Source organism: Medicago sativa, chromosome 3 (genome assembly GCF_051527215.1).
Source record: "Medicago sativa cultivar Bolivia chromosome 3, Bolivia_mono, whole genome shotgun sequence".
Classification (NCBI taxonomy): Eukaryota; Viridiplantae; Streptophyta; class Magnoliopsida; order Fabales; family Fabaceae; genus Medicago; species Medicago sativa.
The window spans coordinates 78,154,421-78,172,638 of NC_140751.1; the positions used below are offsets into that span (position 1 = coordinate 78,154,421).

At 32.8% G+C, this 18,218-nt stretch overlaps 3 protein-coding genes and 1 pseudogene across 4 annotated transcripts; 2 read left to right on the forward strand and 2 right to left on the reverse strand.

Annotated features, from left to right (window-relative positions):
- Positions 1–1,034: 1,034 nt before the first annotated feature.
- LOC146940500 (putative disease resistance protein At4g11170) lies at positions 1,035–4,527 on the reverse strand (annotated as a pseudogene).
- Positions 4,528–5,754: 1,227 nt separating this feature from the next.
- Positions 5,755–9,946, forward strand: LOC146940501 (uncharacterized). Its single transcript, XM_085754196.1, has 7 exons — positions 5,755–5,849; positions 7,065–7,114; positions 7,468–7,832; positions 7,915–8,064; positions 8,183–8,458; positions 8,546–8,653; positions 9,357–9,946. Exons 3-4 carry the CDS (start codon positions 7,468–7,470, stop codon positions 8,036–8,038), a joined length of 489 nt encoding a protein of 162 aa, XP_085610322.1. The 5' UTR covers positions 5,755–5,849; positions 7,065–7,114; the 3' UTR covers positions 8,039–8,064; positions 8,183–8,458; positions 8,546–8,653; positions 9,357–9,946.
- On the forward strand, positions 8,044–9,704 carry LOC146940502 (uncharacterized). The gene is made up of 3 exons (XM_085749880.1): positions 8,044–8,064; positions 8,183–8,458; positions 9,357–9,704. The coding sequence occupies exons 1-3, from the start codon at positions 8,044–8,046 to the stop codon at positions 9,702–9,704; spliced, it is 645 nt and encodes a 214-aa protein (XP_085606006.1).
- A 1,254-nt stretch (positions 9,947–11,200) lies between the features above and the next one.
- LOC146940503 (disease resistance protein Roq1-like) lies at positions 11,201–18,195 on the reverse strand. 2 transcript variants are annotated; one of them, XM_085754198.1, is made up of 6 exons: positions 18,127–18,195; positions 17,519–18,041; positions 14,201–15,308; positions 13,647–13,934; positions 12,206–13,538; positions 11,201–11,624 (listed from the first exon to the last, which is right to left on the reverse strand). In XM_085754198.1, the coding sequence occupies exons 2-6, from the start codon at positions 18,034–18,036 to the stop codon at positions 11,554–11,556; spliced, it is 3,318 nt and encodes a 1,105-aa protein (XP_085610324.1). In that variant the 5' UTR covers positions 18,037–18,041; positions 18,127–18,195; the 3' UTR covers positions 11,201–11,553. The 2 variants fall into 2 exon arrangements, with proteins under 2 accessions (XP_085610324.1, XP_085610323.1); XM_085754197.1 differs by having other exon boundaries at positions 17,519–18,044.
- Positions 18,196–18,218: the final 23 nt, after the last annotated feature.

An 18,218-nucleotide genomic window follows, 5' to 3' on the forward strand; every position in this document is an offset into this window, starting at 1 on the left:
TACGCACGCCAAGTTTTATAGCCTTTGTGGTATGTGTTGCAAAAAAATGGGTTTGGCATATTCATCCGAAAGAATTAAAATTGCATAAGTAATGAAATTGGAGTGGCATAAGGGTACATTTGCTATCTCCACGTCACTCCTCTGTATTTCTTCGCTCAATTGAAGAGAAACAAAAAGGTGGTAGGGCCCACCTAATTTTATTCTCTCTTCACAAACTCTTCGTTGTCCAAACAAGAGAAGTATGGTACTTCTCTTCTATTTCTCTCTTTAGTAACTCTCTCTTCTTTAATTCTCTCCAACCAAACAGAGTGTAAAAGATAAGCCATATACATGCTTCTTGGAGAGAGTTTTTACATTCTTACTCAAACACAAAGTTGGAGTTCAAAATATTGTTACATATAGACTATTATAGACTTATTTTTTAGGCATTTGCTGACCTTTCAAAAATCTGATATTGCATGTTAGCCTATTTAAAAGTCTATTTCATAAGAGCACGTTTAAATAAGTAATTTTATATATATTTAAATAGACTAACCGACTAATAGACCAGTAAGATTAAACTCTAACATTTTGAAAAATTTGACTATATGATAGCTAAAGAGAATGACTGTGTTAGCTATCTTATTTACTTAAATATGATAATCAAATGTATTATTCCTATTTACTTAAATAAGCTACTTGGTACTGGTAGGCCTAATCTTTTTAACTAATAGGCCTCTAAAAAATTCTTAGCATAATTAAAAGAAAAAATCTTATCTAACCTATACTCATTCCTATTTAGTGGATGATTTGTAAAGCTCCTTCAACCTTCGAAACACTCCCCTGAATTTTATTTTCCCAAGAAGCAAGACAAAAAACTGAATAAAATTTGGAAGATTTTAGCAATAGTAAAAATCCTAAATTAAAAGCTTTATGGCCACATTTTCCCATTGAAATTATGAGCTTAATACAAGTGTACAACTTTATATTGCCAATCCACTGTGTCAAGGTAAGTTGCTGAATTATAGTTACGATTATCTTGTTATTTTGCTTGAGAAACAAAAGAAACATACATTTTGATTTTTCGAGTAGGTGCTTCAAAGTAAGACCTGTTCAATGCATTTCTTGTTTCAACAGATGTTATTGCAATTTATCAGACATAATTTTCTAGAGCATATCATGAGTATTTTTCAAATAATTAATTTCTCATTGGAAGGATTTGTTGTTTTAAAAAAATAAATAAAGATTTTGAGCATTCACGAGAAGATTTATCTTTCAATTCCTCATCCTCTTCTTTGGGGGAATTACACAATGTTGTTGGTTATCTTCATTTTCAAATTTCAAAGGTTGATCAGTCTCATCAAAGACTTGAACCATGGATTGTAATTCAAAATTTTGAGCTCTAGTACTGTTTGGACCATCCAACCTCAAACTTTGCTCCAAGCCATATACAGGTAAGACCCCACAGCCCTTTATCCCCTTAGTTGACCATTGTACCTTATCATCAACATAATGTTTGAATTTGAACTCAAATGAAAGATTGTAATGATCACCTGATCCACTTTCATTCCCCACCTCCACCAATTTGTAATTATCACACCAACACTGTAATACTACATGATCTGAAATTAATTCCCCTCTCCTACCACCTACATTACATTGGTAGACTTCTTTTTTGTGTTCGTAGATAGTACAACGAATGCTGTTGTATTTAACTTCTAAACCCTCGGAGAGAATGACGCAAAACACAAAACAATACAAGCCTGATTTGAAAATAGGAGGAATGACTATTGAAGCTTCTATTGAGTGAAAATTAAACTCACCTAAAACATGGGCTCCTGGAAGCAAAGGGAATTCGTAAAGATATTTTTTTATATCCTCGGAGTTGGTGAGGTATCTCTGCAACACATTCTCAAGCATTGATCGAAGAATGGAGCCGGTGTTAAGATAAATGCAGTTAAAGGCTGTCACTTCTTGCAATGATATGGAAGCTTTGATAGGGACTTAAGTTTCCTGCATTCATCTAAATTGAGAGTTACCAACATTGAATTGTTTTGGATGTTGTTAGGGAGGGTTTCTAAGTTGCAGCATTCTCTCAAATTGAGATATCTTTTAAAGATTGCAGGCCATCAAGGATGTACCACAGATTCAATGTATCAATTTGTGTGCATCCCGAAAGGTCCAGTAACTGAAGAGGCACCACTGCTGGATCATTTGATAACTTCTTACCAACAATGCTAAGCTTCTTAAATTCACTTAGAAAGAGATGAGTGAGTTTTCTATCACGCCAAATTGATGAAGACAATTCATGTATAGCAGTTCCACGTAAGAACAATGTTGTCATTGCATTTGATCTCACCGAAAATTCCACAAGAGATGAACATTCAGAGAGAGATCTAGTGTTTCAAGAGATTTTGAATGAATGTCGGTTTTCATGTTTTCAATCTTTTTGCAACCTTTTAAATATAGATTTTTATGCTTGGGGGCAGAGAGAAGTGATGGATGGAACTGACAGAGACTCTCACAATTAAGAAGAGATACTTTTTCAAGTTTTGGTGCCTTAGATAAGTCTGGGATCTCAATCAGGTCTTTGGAAAAGCTCAATCACCATTAAATTGTCAAGATTCTGAGAAAGAAAGAAACATCACATTTGTTTAAAAATCATTAAAATTAATTCATAATCAGGCACGAGACATAAGCTAGTTGTATACGAATGTTGCTCTACAAATTAACAATAACAAGTATATCCAAACACATTAATTAATTTGTACCTGGATTCCATCCCATAGCTTTTTAAGCTTGCTACAGCTCATGCTAAGTCGTACAAGCCTTTCAGCACAAAAGGTTGATGGTAAAGACTCAAGTGGGAATGCATCCCAATAAAGGAACCTCAATTTATCAGACATCGACTCAAGGTCGTCAAGGAGGTGCACATTGTAGCATTTTCCCTCATGCTGATATAAATTATTATTACTGATTTTCAGATATCTTAAGTTGGTCATCCCTTTAAAGGAAATAGAGCTCAAGTATAGATCCTCAATTTCAGAAATATTGAATTGTATAATTTCAACTTCGGTTCCCTAACAAACAAAATTTAGAAAAATAATACATCCTTATCTTGCTTATATTTCATAATCAAATATATACATGCATTTTCAAATAGAAGGAATTGAGTCTTCCAATTACCTTGTTATATTTTAATACCTTATACGCTTCCTCATGATCCCACAATCGACTTCTTCCAGGGTCTTTGGGAGATTCTTACTTAACAGTCTCTCGTCCCATTTCTTCTAACAAATTATGCATGTTTATGCCATCAAATTTAATAAAAGCTATGAGCGCTTGATTCAAAAGTACATCAATCCCACTTGTTGCAAAGAAATGGCAAAGCATCCAATAGGCTTGTTATGTAATCTCGACAGGATTTGCGGGCAAGAAAGCACTCATGTTCCAGCGTGAAGAAGCATGCAATGTCTAGATATATGTATTGTTGAGTACGATCTAAGTCATTGAAACTCGATTTTAACACATCTTGAATTCTCCAACTAGGAATCATTTTGAGCTTTTCCAATTCACTTTTCCATACTTCTTTGCTTTTTGTACGGAAATTTGCACCTAAAACTTTTAAAGCCAAAGAATTACCTCTGCAATAGCCAGCTGCAATTATTGAGAGATCTTCATATCCAACTTTAGCATGTTTTTCACGAAAAGCATTCCAACAAAATAGTTGAAGAGATTCATCTTCATTTAACTCCTTGACCTCATATATTTCACATTCATCAAACTCACTACATATTTGCTTATCTCTAGTTGTGACCATGATTCTACTACCCTGTCCCAAGCAATTATTACCTATGTTACGATTTTCTGCTTGCTCTAAGGTTGCCACATCGTCCAACACAATGAAACTTCTTTCACATGCAAATTTTCTCAACAACATTGGGGTTCCTACGTAAGGTGAATCTAGACGAAGCTCCAACATCTAAGTTTACCACATCGTCCAACACAATGAAACTTCTTTCACATGCAAGTTTTCTCAACATTGGGGTTTCTACGTAAGGTGAATCTAGACGAAGCTCCAACATCTAAGGTTGCCACATCGTCCAACACAATGAAACTTCTTTCACATGCAAGTTTTCTCAACAACATTTGGGGTTTCTACGTAAGGTGAATCTAGACGAACTCCAACGATGTAGAAAAAAGTTTGCTGCGTACAGCACGGAGTCCACACCTAATAGATTCTTCCCTTACATTTTCAAGGAAGCAATGGCGTTCAAATTGACAACATAGTTTAACATATAAATCTTTAGCTAGTGTGGTCTTTCCCATGCCCCTTAGTCCTACGGTTCTAACATCATTTGACCTAGTTTTCAGTAACAATTCAGTCTCTTCATACTTTTTCTCAATTTCAACAAGTTTCTTATTAACTTCAAATGGGTGTCTACTGCTAACTATCCATACTCTGAATGTTGGTGATAAACATTATGATCCTCTTTTTCCATTTGGATTCGAGTTGACTACAAACCTTACCAAGTATTGAAACCTCATATAACATGTTCAAGAACAGTACACTACACTTTTTCACTATGAGCTTGCTTGAAACAGTCCATTGGTAAGATTCAACACTAGAATAGAAACATGTTGTAAACTGGTACCTTGACAATTTCAGTAGTATGATATAGTTCTTCTTTTAATAAAAATTATTCTTGCCCATGAAATAACTTCTTTTTGAATGCATGATATGGTTCTTTGCAGAAATGTGTATGATAAAAGAATACTAGTATGAATTAATAGTTTTTTATTTGAACAGAAAAGAAAATTGATAGTTTATTTATTTTGTATACTAGAAAAACACGATTTAGGGATGGATTTTAGGGAGGGAAAACAATCCCTCACTAATAGTGACGGATTTAGGGACGGATTTCCGTAATTTCCACAAAAGTTGAGCTGCCAAACATTAGTAACGGAATTGTCTAAATATCCGTCACAAAAATTCCCTCACTAAACTTCCGTGACTAAATCCCTCACTAAATTCTTTAGCCGAATGTTTGTGAGGGAATTTGACATGGACTTTATCCCTATCTAATGTATCCCTCACTAAAACCCTCACTAATATCAATTACATATCTCTATCTAATGTATCTCTCACTAAAAGCCTCACTAAATTTATTAGCCAAAACTGAATTATTTCCCCCTCATTTATTTTCACGTTTTGGTTTCCCTCCTCTCATACTAAAATATTCCCCCTCTTTTTTTTGCTCACAAACCCCAAAATAATTTATCCCACAAATTTCATACTCAACTCAAGATGAACTCAATATTCACAAACCCAAAACACTCATCTTCAAAACTTCTCAGTCCCAAAAACTCAAGATGAACCCAAACCTTAAAATAAAATTAACCCAAAATTTTCCCCAGACACTCAATCACTCTCTCAGATGAACAAAACTTCCCAAACTTCTCAATCACTATCGGAATCGCAAGCTTCTCAATCGCTCTTTCCTATCACTAAGTTACTGAATCGCTCTTTCCTCTCTCATCTTCTCAGTTGGTCACTCTTTCCTTCTCAGTTGGAATCACTGAATCCCTCTTCTCAGTCCCAAAATCTCACGGTCAGTTTCAGATTTCTTCTTTGTTAGGGTTTCAACTGAAATTTCTTCCCATTCTTTACTAATTCATGTGTTTAATTTTGTAGATTCTTCTGAATTTGAAGCTGAATTTCTCCAAAAATCTGAAGCTGAATTTGAACCCTAATTTACGGTGCTAATGCTCTCACAACACAAATCTTCACTTAATCTCACTCCCAAAATCGAATCTTCTTCCTTCTCCAAAAATCCTTTCTCAAATCTTCAGTGAATCTCAGAATCACGGTAACCTCTCTCAATCTCAGAATTTATTTTTTATTTATTTATTATTTTTTTTTATTAGTTTTCTTTATAGTTTTTCTCTTCATTGAAGTTAATGTTTGTGATACTTGTATTCTTGATGTTGTTTTAATTTATATATTAACTGTTATTTTCACCATGACCATATGGAAGTGAAGCTTGATGAAACAAAGGGAATGGAATCTTACATTTGGATTTTGGGTTTGAATTTTTCTGTTATGTGATATGGTGTGGAAAACATTTAGAGTTATAGGGTTTGTAAGTTTTAGATTGTGTTATATAAATTCAGAACATTTGAGGTCAATAGGATTTTTTTATGACCTTCCTTGGATGATGATGTTGTATGATTGTTTTACTTGTGATGTTTGTTTTTATTGTTTTACATGGCCAATATTTGGAGTTGTGTACTTGGCTTTTAATGCCTAAGTCATTTGAAGGTAATGCTCTTGAAATCTATTCTCACGTGACATATTAGCATGACTTTGCAATTAAGGTAATGTTTTGAAGTGGTAAATTTCATAGGGCTGTTATGAAGTAGGAAAATTGCATGTATTACACTTGAATAAATGCTTTTTACCTTATTAAGAAAATGAATTGACCCCTCTTAATCATCTTTCGATGAAACGAGGCTGCTGTGTTTTTTCTGCTGCTGGTGTGAGTGTTTTCTCTGTGCAGGGAGGTGCTGACAGCATTTGGGGCTCTTTTCCATGACTGTTTTTTTAAGCCTAGTGGACTGTGTGTTGGACTGTGTGTGTTGTGTGTGTTTTTGTGCTGTTTTTAGGCCATTGAGGTGTTTGAATAGCAGCAGTTTCAGACCTGTTATTTATCATTCAAATTTTACATATTAAGAAATAAGCGCGCAATGAGTAATTTTATTGATAAGTCACATGAGTACAAGATAACTTGAGACACACTTAAGTACTGAACTAGTCACACTATTTGTCTAAGAAATGTTTTTACAAAAGAGCACACTTTAGAGTTGAACCTTCTTTTCTCTCACAGTAGATCTAGAAACAAATTTGATTTCTTTAAAATTGATTTCATGAATGGTGCTGCTAGTTACACTTTAGAGTTTCAAAAATAATGGTGTCACCTGAGATGCTCTGTTGCTGTGCTATTTTATCCATTTGTATATCGACTTTGTGTTATATTTGATTATTAATTTTGATTTTGATTGAATGGATGTTGTCTCACTCGCAGTTCTTGAACCATTCCTTTTGTATATCGCTTTCCGAGCCACACTCAACCAGGTTAGATCTATTTTAGATGTAGTTTTCTAATTTATCATACTGATTTTTGCTTATGGTTTCCTTTATGAATATTGTTTAAATGTGGCTTGTAAATTTGATATGGTTACTAGTATATTTGAAGTAAAATGACCTATGTTTGAATTTCATCCACTCAAACCAATTGTTATATGGAGTTGCTGTGCTTGTAAACATTTTTAAAAATCAGTAAAGAACATTTTGAGTCTTGTAGATGTGATTTGGGTCCAAATGTATTGTTAGTCACTCAAGTTCAAACTGAATGATTCTTGTTTTTTAGATGTGTCCAGATTTTGACGTGTTAATCAAATATATGTTTTTTTTATATGTATGTATAGATGGTAGGAAATGATACTCCGGCGGGTGGAGGAAGAGGTACTGGTAGAGGTATCAGTAGAGGTGGGAGAGTTATAGGTACCACACTTTCATCTGGGAGAGGTATGGCTGACACTACTCCATCACACTCTATTGTTGGGCAAGCAACAAATCCTTCCACATCTCATACAACAACAAATACACAACTTCCCCACTCTACTCCTAGCCCACCCATTTCTCAATCAACAAGCTCGCCACAAATCCCATCAACTAATGCATCTGGTGCTGATCCACATGTATCATCAAATGATATGGATTCATCTCCAAACATTGGGAGTGAGGACCCTCTTGATGAACGTATTTGGATTCGTCCAGGACCAGAGAGCACGTATGCTTTTATTATGTTTTGTCCTTTAATTTTAAATATATCATACTCGTATCTTACAATTTCTTCAATATTGTTTTAATAGGTTTGACCCTGCTATTGCGCCTACACGTACGATAACAAAAATTATGAAGCAAAAGTTTGATGGATGTTGGACAACGTATGGAGAACTAAAGGCTGAAGAAGAAAAAATGGGCCCCGTAGTGTGATTGCAATGTGGTTTAGAGAGTTTGATGTATGAATTAATTCATGAATATTTACGTATCTTAATAGTTATATTTATTTTTTTTCATGTAGATTATTCTCAACATATTGCTTTACTCTATTATTAACCTATATTTTTTATACTGTAGAGGAAGTTTAAGTGGCTACCTGAACTTGATGGAGAGATTAAGAAGTCATTTGACCATAAAGCCTCTCAGTTATACTCAAGTGCAATGTATAGGGTCAAAAAAGGGGAAGATGATGGTGATTGGATTCCAGTTGAAATGCGTAAGAAATTGAATGAAAAATGGAGTGAGAATGAATGGAAAAGCAAGGCACGAACTAACAACAAAAACAGAAAATCTTCTGATGCTCCACTCCACACTGGAGGGTCGATTCCAACATTTGAGATTTCTAAGAGAATAGTAAGTAATTGAATTTGAGTTTAATTGTATTTGTTAGGTTAAGCATTTTAATTTCAATTAACATTGATTGATCCGTTTTGTTTTTAGAAAACATCTCCAGAAGTGACTCCAACATGTTGAGAAATATTTGAATACACACACAAATTGAAAGGTGATCCAAGCAAGTGGGTTTCCTCAAAATCAAAGGATATTGCTGTAAGTTATTACTTCATGACCTTATTGAACTTGATGAATATTTAGTCTATTTTTAAAGTAGTTGAACTATGATATGGAGGTTCTGCACTGATGCTAATTGTTAAGAACTGATGCTATTTTTAATTGTTTTAATAGTTCTGCACTGAAATAATTGTTCATTGATGCTGTTTTTATGGAGGTTATGCATTGATGCTAATTGTTAAGCACATATTAAGAAATAATATAAATGTACCTATGACATAGACTGAGCACTACCATTTCAATTCTCTTTTTTTCTTCCATACCAATCGTAACTCCACTTGATTATTTTTTTGACATAAAGAACTCATATGAAGCTATGTCCATATTTTAGAAGCAGATTGAGAAAAATAATGAATTGTCTTGACAGGAAGATATATGAGAATGTTAGTTTGTTTGATGCTTATGGGAAACTGATATAGGCAAGCAGTGAACACAGTATAAGTTTTTAGGACAGCATACCGGGTAAAAATCAACAATGTTTTTAGGTTTTAGCCCAACATTTCATATAGTTATCAGGTGACAAAGTACGTTGTTTAAGACCAAGGGAGAATAGTTATCAAAATATTTCATATACTTACTTCAAATTATTCATGTATTGAATTTTTTTTTAAAAAAAGTTATTTCTGTTGACTGAATGAAGTATGCAATTATTACTTGTTAGTAAAATATAATTATTTTGCAGGATGAGTTTGAAAAAAGGATTATTGAGAGGGATTCACATGAGGAGGCACTAGGGAATGATGTTTCTAGACATGAAAGTGACAACATTATCTTCTTATATGGTTTGGGCCCCGAAGCAGGGAAATATAAGCCGTCTAGATCTTCCAGATCTGACGGCATCTTACAATCTGAATTTGAACAAATAAGAGCTGAAAATGCATCACTTAAAGAGAAATTGAAGGCTCATGAGGAGTTGATTCGTGCATCGCAGGAAGATTCACGTTTTCTTAGGGAGCAAATGACTAAATTGATGGAAATGGTTTCTCAAGGTCATCTACATCCACCTCCACCTCCACCTCCATCTAATTGATATATAGATATATAATATGTATAATATATGGTTATTTTGATAGCTTGGTTGCAAACTTAGTTAATGTGCTACTTCTAGTACCATTAAAAATGTTTAAGCGTTTCTTATGAAACTTATTTTGAGAGTTTCCTTATGACTCTATGTATTTTGAGAGTTGAACAATGGTTGTAAACTTATTGAGAGTTTCCTTATGACATTTATGGTGATGAATGTATGTGATGGGTATGAAGACAATTTATCAAGTGTTTTATATTGTATATTTATAATTTCCAACAAGTTCAATATGGTTTAATATTGTAAATGCATTTACAATATTAATATAATTAATTAATGAAATCTGGTTTGAATTGTGAGGGAAATAAAATTTTCACTAAACCAAAGATTGTAGGTTGTGAGGGAATTAAGTTTCATCACAATTTATGCCTTCAAAATTTGAAAGGGAAAACCAATCCGTCAGTAATTAGTGACGGAAATAATGGTAAAAATGATGGAATAGTCCCTCACTATTAGAGAGGGAACAAGAATCCCTCACTAATTACTGACGGATTTGTCCAAATTTTAGCTCATTTCTGGTTCGTATTTAGTGACGGATTTATATAATTAGTGAGGGATTGTATCCGTATCAATTAGGGACGGAAACCAAAATCCCTCACTAATATTTAGCAAGGCCAATATTCTTAAGGGATTACCGGTCGTCACTAAATCCGTCACTAAATTAGTTTGTGAGGGTATTCTGGTAGTTTAGTGACGGATTTCTACCCTCTCTAAAATTGATTTTTCTTGAAGTAATTTATGCATATCTAACACATTGATATCATAGTAATCCCAAATTCGCACAAGAAAATAAATAAAATCCTACAAAACTTTAGCTCATTTATTGTGAGCTCCAGAACAGAACCCTTCATTGTTGAAATGTAAAACACTAATTTGGTTTATAGTTAATCAAAATGAAATAAATGGCCAAATGTCACAACTTGCAATCATAATGCATAAGACCATCCACAATGCAGCACTCCATTTGGGTGCTTAAACGGACCCCGACTATACACGTCATTCGTTTTATAATTAATACTTAATAAGCACTCAATCTCTCCAACCCAGCACCTCTAAATAATTATTAATTGGGTCCCTGTAATAACTCTATATCATTAAATTTTAACAATAATTTACATATTCATTCATAATTATATAATTTTAAAATATTGAAGTAATTTAATTATGAATTATAAAAAAAAAATAAAACTTGAAAAAATAATATAAAATAAATGATGGTAAATTATTTGTTGTTATGTTTAAATCTAAACACTTTATGTTTGTTTTTTTTTTTCCATTCAGATGGGTAAATTATTTGTTATTTTAAAAAAGTTTTTGTTGAAAATTTAATGTTGATAGATTAAATATTACTCTTGCAACTAAATTTTTTAAATATTAAAAAAATAATACAACAATTGAATAGAGAAAAAAATAGAATTAATTGTACATGTGGGACCCACGGGTAATAGGAGAGAGAGTGCCTATAAAAGCAGTCATCTTTATAAACAACGTATTAATTGGTGTCACAATGGGGGTGCCTATTTAGCATGGTGTTAAATAGGGGAAGGACTTCCCATTGTAGATAGATGGTCTAAGAATACCAAGAATAAAAACACAATCATTGTTGATTAATACCAACAAAAGCAAGACACCATAAAGAACTTGAGGAAGATTTCTACAAAGCTAAAGTCTGTAACAGTACAACCGATGTACTTACATATTGAAAGGATGAATTTATTACAAACATACAACTTTATGTTACAAATCCACTCCATCATGGGATACTGCTCAATGAAAGCTACGATGTTGTCTTGTCTTATCGTTTTGCTTGAGAGAACAAGAGAAATAGACGTTTTGACTCTTCAAGCAGGTGCTTCAGCAAAAGATCTGTCCAATGAAATGTTTCAACACAATGTTATTGATTGTCATAATCTATCTGACATAGTTTTCTAGAATATATCAGAAGTGTTTTTCAAAGAGTCAATTTACTTATCTGAAGGATTAAATTATTTATTTTTGTTTTATAAAATTAAGGTTTAATTTCACTTTTAAACACAATATTTTTTAGCAGTTTTGACCCCTAAAATCTTTCTCCTTTGTAATTTTGTAGTCTTCCTATCAATTTTATCAAAAGTTTGTGCTGAGTTGACAATAAATTTTCTTTAAACAGCATATATATAAAAACCAAACTCGCACAAGCCTTACAAGCGGTCGGGAAGTTTTTTTTTTGTGGTGGCCGGGATTCGAACCTCATTGTCCCTATCAACTAAATTAAGCTCACGAGGACAACGGTTGGGAAGCTAATACAGAAGACAACGCAAATATGCGGCAACCACACCCATTTCAATGGAAAAAACAACAAAAATACCAAACTCTCATAACTTAGAATTAGGAAGTTATGAGAGTAAAATAAACTAAAAATAAATAAATATAGAATTTATAATTAGGAAGTGGGTTAAAATTGATACCTATGAAACAATCACAAGAAGATTTATCATTCAAGTCCTCCTCCTTTTCTGTTGGGATAATAGGAAGTTGTTGTTGGGCATCTTCATTTTCATCAGCATCAAATTCATCATAAACTTGAGCATTTGATGGTAATTCAACAATTTCAACTTTACTTTTGCTACTACTACCATCCAACGCCAAACTATGTTCCACGCTATATACAGGTAAGACCCCACAACCCTTTATCCCCTTAGTTGACACCTGTTCCCCTTCATCAACATAATGATTGACTTTGACTTCAAATGAAAGGCTGTAATGATCATTATCCACCCTCGCATAATTGTCATCTTCATCTTCAGACCAACAGATTAGAAGTACATGATCTGAAATTAATGTCCCATAACTTGCAAGCCAAACTACTTTTCCGTGATCATAGATAGTACACCAAACTTTATCGAAAGAAGTAAGATTTAATCCCTCGGAGAGAATGACACAAAACACAAAAGAAGACAATCCATATTTTGGAATAGGAGGAAGAACTATTGAAGCCTCGGTTGTCTGGAAATCAAACTTGCATGGAACTTCCGCACCTGGAAGTAAAGGGAAAAGTACTTCACGAGAGCGGTATAACTTGTTCACAAACATTTCTCTTTGAATGGAGTTAGTGTCCAGATAATTGCAGTTAATGGCGCTCAATTTTCGCAAGGATGCAGGAAGCTTTGCCAAGGACTTAAGGTTTCTACAATCATCTAAATGAAGCTCATACAACATTGAACAGTTTTGGATGTTGTCAGGGAGAGCTTCTAAGTTGTGGCAACTTTCTAAATATAGTCTTCTTAAAGGTCGCGCGCCATCAAGGATAAACCACAGATTCGATGTATTGATTTGTGTGCATCCTGAAAGGACCAGTTCAACATGAGACTCTATTCCTGGATCATTTGATAGCTTCTTCCCAACAATGTTAAGCTTCTTACAATTACTTAGATTGAGATAAGTTAGTTTGCTATTACGCCACATCGATGACGGAAATTCATGTATAGCGGTGCCACTTAAGAGCAGCCATACCATTTCTTCTGATGTCACAGAAAATTCCACGAGAGATGAACAATCAGTGAGATCCAGTATTTCGAGAGATTTTGAATGAATGTTGGTTTTCAGGCTTTCAATCTTTTTACAACCTCTTAACCATAGTGTTCTAAGCTTGGGGGCAGTGAAAATGGATGGATGGAGTTGACGGAGACTCACACAATTAACAAGAGATAATATTTTAAGATTTGGTGCTCTTGATAAGTCCGGAATCTCAATCAGGTCTTCAGAGCAATCAAGCTTAATGATCACTAAATTGTCAAGCTCCTGTAGGACGAAAGAAACATCAAATTGTTCAAAATCATTAAAATTGACTCAGAGCTTCAAAACATGATTAAGCATATATATACAAACACATTAGTAATAAATATGTACCTGAATTCCATCCCAAAGCTTTTTAAGCTTGCTATGGGACATGCTAAGTTGTACAAGCATTTTGGCACAAAAGGTTGATGGCAATGACTCAAGTGGGAATGATTCCCAATAAAGGTGCCTCAATTTATCAGACAGCCACTCGAGACCTTCAGGGAGATGCACTTTGTTGCATTCATTGGTGATATGAAGAAATCTTAAGTTGATCATGCTTCTAAAGAAATTGGAGCTCAAGTATAGATCCCCAATTTCAGAAGTATTGAATCGTATAACTTCAATAGCATCAGTTACCTGAAAACAAAATTTAGAATAATAATTAGCTAAGGTTGCCATACATCTTTATCTTGCTTATATTTCATAACTAAATACGTCATCCGGTCACTATTATAAGCAAAATTTTATATTTTAGATTCATTCAATGATGTATGTGACATTTATAATAGACCACATACATCATTTAATGGATGAATGTAAAATATTGATTTTTGCTTATAATAGTGATCGGAGGGTGTATATACATGCATTTTCATATAGAGGTAATTAAGTCTTCCATTTACCTTGTTGTATTTAAATACATGATAAACTTCCTCGGGATCCCACAATCGACTTCTTCTTCCGGGGTGTTTAGGAGATTCTTGCTTAACAATCTCTTGACCCATTTCTACTAACAAATCATGCATTTCGATACTATCAAGAATACCATAAGTTATGAGTGCTTTATGCAGAAGAACTTCTATCACGGTTACAGGATGAAATTTGCAAGCATTAAATAGATCTATTATGTAATCTTGCTGACTATAAAAAGCGAATTCATCTATTTTTGGATGGAAAAAGCATGCAATGTCTAAAAATATGTCCTGTTGAATACGATCTAAGTCAATGAAACTCAATTTTAACACATCAAGAATTCTCGCATCCGGAATCTCTTTTATCTTTTGCAATTCACTTTCCCATGCTTCTTTGCTTTTTGTACGAAGGTTTGCACCTAAAACTTTTAATGCAAGAGGATTGCCTCTGCAATAGCCAATTGCACCTTTTGAGAGCTCTTCGTATCCAATTTTAGCATGTTTTTCTCCAAATGCACTCCTATTGAATAGTTGAAGAGCTTCATCTTCATTCAATTCCTTGACCTCATATACTTCACATTCCTCAAATTGACTACATATCTGCTTATCTCTTGTTGTGACAATGACTCTACTACCCGATCCCAAACCTATGTTAAGATTTTCTGCTTGCTCTAAGGTTGCTACATCATCCAACACAATGAAACATTTTGCACGTTCAAGTCTTTTTCTGAGAGCTGGGGTTTCTACATAAGATGCGTCAAGAAGACCAAGTTTCAACAATGTAAAAAAAAGTTTGTCACGTACAACATTGAGTCCATACCTAGTTGATACTTCCCTTACATTTTGGAGGAAACAATGATGTTCAAATTGAGAACAATGTTTATCAAATAAACTTTTAGCTAGAGTGGTCTTTCCTATGCCCCCCATGCCCCATAATCCAAGGGTTCTAACATCATTTGATCCCATTTTCAGTAACAATTCGGTCTCTTCATACTTTTTCACAATTCCAACAAATTCCTTATTAACTTCAAATGGGTGTCTACGATTCAACTTTTTCAAAACATCTTTGACGATGTCCTTAACGAAGTCTGATTCATTCCTACCGTATAAATGGAAAGGGAAAAAAGGTTAACATTCTTGCTTGTTGTGCTGATAATAATTATATAATGTTTTTTTGGGGAATTATATAAAATTTGTTGTCAACATGATTGAGGAAGAAAGAAGGAAAAAATAGATTTCATGGAATGAAAATTCAAAGATAGAGAAGGAAATTAATGTTCTATTTCTTTTTCTAGGCAATGAATTTCCATAGCAAATTACCAATCGAAGAAGGTTTTACGTGTGCATAGTATTAAATTTTTTTTTTTTAATAAGTACTCCTTTCGTCTTAAATTGTAAGAAAAAAAAATTAAATCTCACTTATTAAGAAAACTAAAATATAAGAATTTGAAGTATAGTTTTTTGTGTTTTCTTTGGAATAAGTTTTATGGGAAAATGTAAAAACAATTTTCATTGGCTATTGATTATGTAGAAAATGAAAAGGAGAGAACATTGAATATACTCCCTTCTTTTCAAAATGAATGTCGTTTAAGGTTTTTACACACATATTATAAAATACATTAATTAAAATAAAGAGAGATGTTATTTTACCAAATTATCTTATTCAACTATTGGTTTGTTTTTAATTAAAGAAAAAATAATACTTTGAAAGTAGTGTATATATTATTAATTGAACGGTACAATTGAAAAGAAAAAGTTATTATTGCATTGGAAACTGAAAGTGACATTCATTTTGAAACAACTTTTTATGGCTAAAACGACACTTATTTTGAAACAGATTGAGTAATTTGTATTTAATTTCATGAGAGTAAGTAAAAGTTTTTCTTGTAAAAGATGGTTTTTTTTTTAAAAAAAAAAACAAGATTAAATAGAATATAAATTTGTCTTTTTTGCTTACATTTTGGAACAAAGAAAATGTGTTTTTTTTTGCTTATATTTTAAACGGATAGAGTATTAAAAGTTTCAAAGTACAAATATAACCCAATGATGGATAGTACAAATTCTTAAAATTGTGAGATATGAGTATTTGGTGTACAACAAAGATATTAATGTTTGAAACGTATGGGTGACAATTTGATCCATATCCATTGATTAATTCCTAATTGATGAGATTCAATCCATCCATTTAAAAATATGGATGAACACCTTATTTTAAAGATTCAATGGATCATCTCAAATCATGATACACATTAATTTGATATATAAAATAATGTATTTATAAAATTAATTTAATAGCTAAATAACATAAGGAAAAAAACTAGAAACAAAAATATTAATTGTTTCTGAAATGTCTTAAAATTAATTTAGTAATTGAAAAAAATAAAAAATAAAAAATTTAAATTAATTTACTTTAATAAATAAAAATTTGAAAAAAAAGTAAATTTTGGAAATTAACTTAAATTTTAATATAAATTATAATAAGCGGTGGTCAACGTCGAAACACCACCAATCAATGATGGAGCGTCGCCATGAACCACAGCGGGTGGCCGAATCTCAGTTGTGGTCAACGTTGGTGGCTACAAGTTAACGTCGGAGCACCACCACCTATTTAATAAATATTTAATTATGTATTAATATAAAACATTTTAAATAAATTATAATAAAACATTATTGAAAACTGATTCGTGCAATTTTTCGAAATAAAAAACTATTTCAATTTTCTTATTCTTAATAAAAACTGATTTTGGCCTAATAAAAAAATTGTTTTGGGCCATGACAAATTAAAAAAACTATTTTGAGCAGAAGTTTTGATGCACTATTAACAAAATAATAATATACTTTTCAAAAACAAAAAATAATAATGTAAAGAAAAACTAATATAAAAAACTTTTAAATTTTTTTAAAAAAAAGTTGTTTATAAAAGTCAAAAAAATAAAAACACACTTCAATAGATGGATCAAATGCATATTCATCTTTTGAAAATTTAACAATAGATGGATTGAATGAATTTTATAAATGGATGATTAGATTGAATTTTATAAAAGAATTTTTATTAAATTGTTAATGAATTAATGAATTGCTTTTTTTGAAAGGAGAATTAATGAATTGCTTAATTCATCCAAATTCCAATTCATCCATTTTGTCCCCTCAACTCCAAACATAAACTTTCAATTGAGCACACAAATACCAGGGCTTATGTTCCCGTTTATATTGCAAGAAACAATTTAGAGGTTCAACATGCATAGTTGTTATACTATTAGAGACAAGTCATGACATGAATAAATTAGATGGATAGTTCATTTTATTTACCTTGAATTTTTAGAGTCCCACCCAGATAAAGTGGCGACTTCGGTGAGAGCATCTTTCCATTTCTGCAAGATCTGCAACCTTTCTTTGTTATGCTTCAAATCTCTCTCATGTTTTGCAAAGGCTTGCCCATAACTACCAATTTGTTTCCTCACATGTGATGGATCTATTTCATAGAAAATCGGTATCACAATTTGTCCATTATCTTTCTTGCATTCTAGAATCTTGACGAGTTCATTCAAGCACCATTTTGAAGAAGCATAGTCTTTTGAGAATATGACTATAGATGCATCTGACTCCTTAATGGCTTTGATCAGTGTCGATGAGATCTCGTCTCCTTTTTCAAGCTCGCTGTCGTCTATAAATGTCCTAACGCCACTCCTTTTCAGAGCTTCATTAAGATGGCTTGTGAATTTGCTACGAGTGTCCTCACCACGAAAGTTAATAAAAACATCAAAAAATTTCGAAGCCACCTCCGAAGAAGATGAAGAAGAAGCACCTAGAGTTAGTTGCATAGCCATTACAACTGCTGCACGGCATTAATCACAACGTTACATTCAGAAAAACAAAAACAACGAATAATAATAGGAAGAAAAGGCAAAGCTAGTTACCTCTGCTCTGGTAATCAATCAAGTAGTAGGAGGCTGAATAATGGATGTGGGCAGTTCAACTTCAAAGCTAGGAGTTCAAATTATGGATGTGG

Bases quoted from the DNA above. Each gene is read 5' to 3' on its own strand.
- LOC146940501 (XM_085754196.1), top strand. From the start codon at position 7,468: ATGGTAGGAAATGATACTCCGGCGGGTGGAGGAAGAGGTACTGGTAGA. The intron at 7,833-7,914 runs GTATGCTTTTAT...TTGTTTTAATAG, and splicing joins CGTCCAGGACCAGAGAGCAC to GTTTGACCCTGCTATTGCGC.
- LOC146940502 (XM_085749880.1), top strand. From the start codon at position 8,044: ATGTGGTTTAGAGAGTTTGAT. The intron at 8,065-8,182 runs GTATGAATTAAT...TTTATACTGTAG, and splicing joins TGTGGTTTAGAGAGTTTGAT to AGGAAGTTTAAGTGGCTACC. The intron at 8,459-9,356 runs GTAAGTAATTGA...ATTATTTTGCAG, and splicing joins TTGAGATTTCTAAGAGAATA to GATGAGTTTGAAAAAAGGAT.
- LOC146940503 (XM_085754198.1), bottom strand. From the start codon at position 18,036: ATGGCTATGCAACTAACTCTAGGTGCTTCTTCTTCATCTTCTTCGGAG. The intron at 13,935-14,200 runs GTAAATGGAAGA...TTTTGTTTTCAG, and splicing joins ATGTATTTAAATACAACAAG to GTAACTGATGCTATTGAAGT. The intron at 11,625-12,205 runs GTATCAATTTTA...TTCATTGGACAG, and splicing joins TTCTTGTGATTGTTTCATAG to ATCTTTTGCTGAAGCACCTG.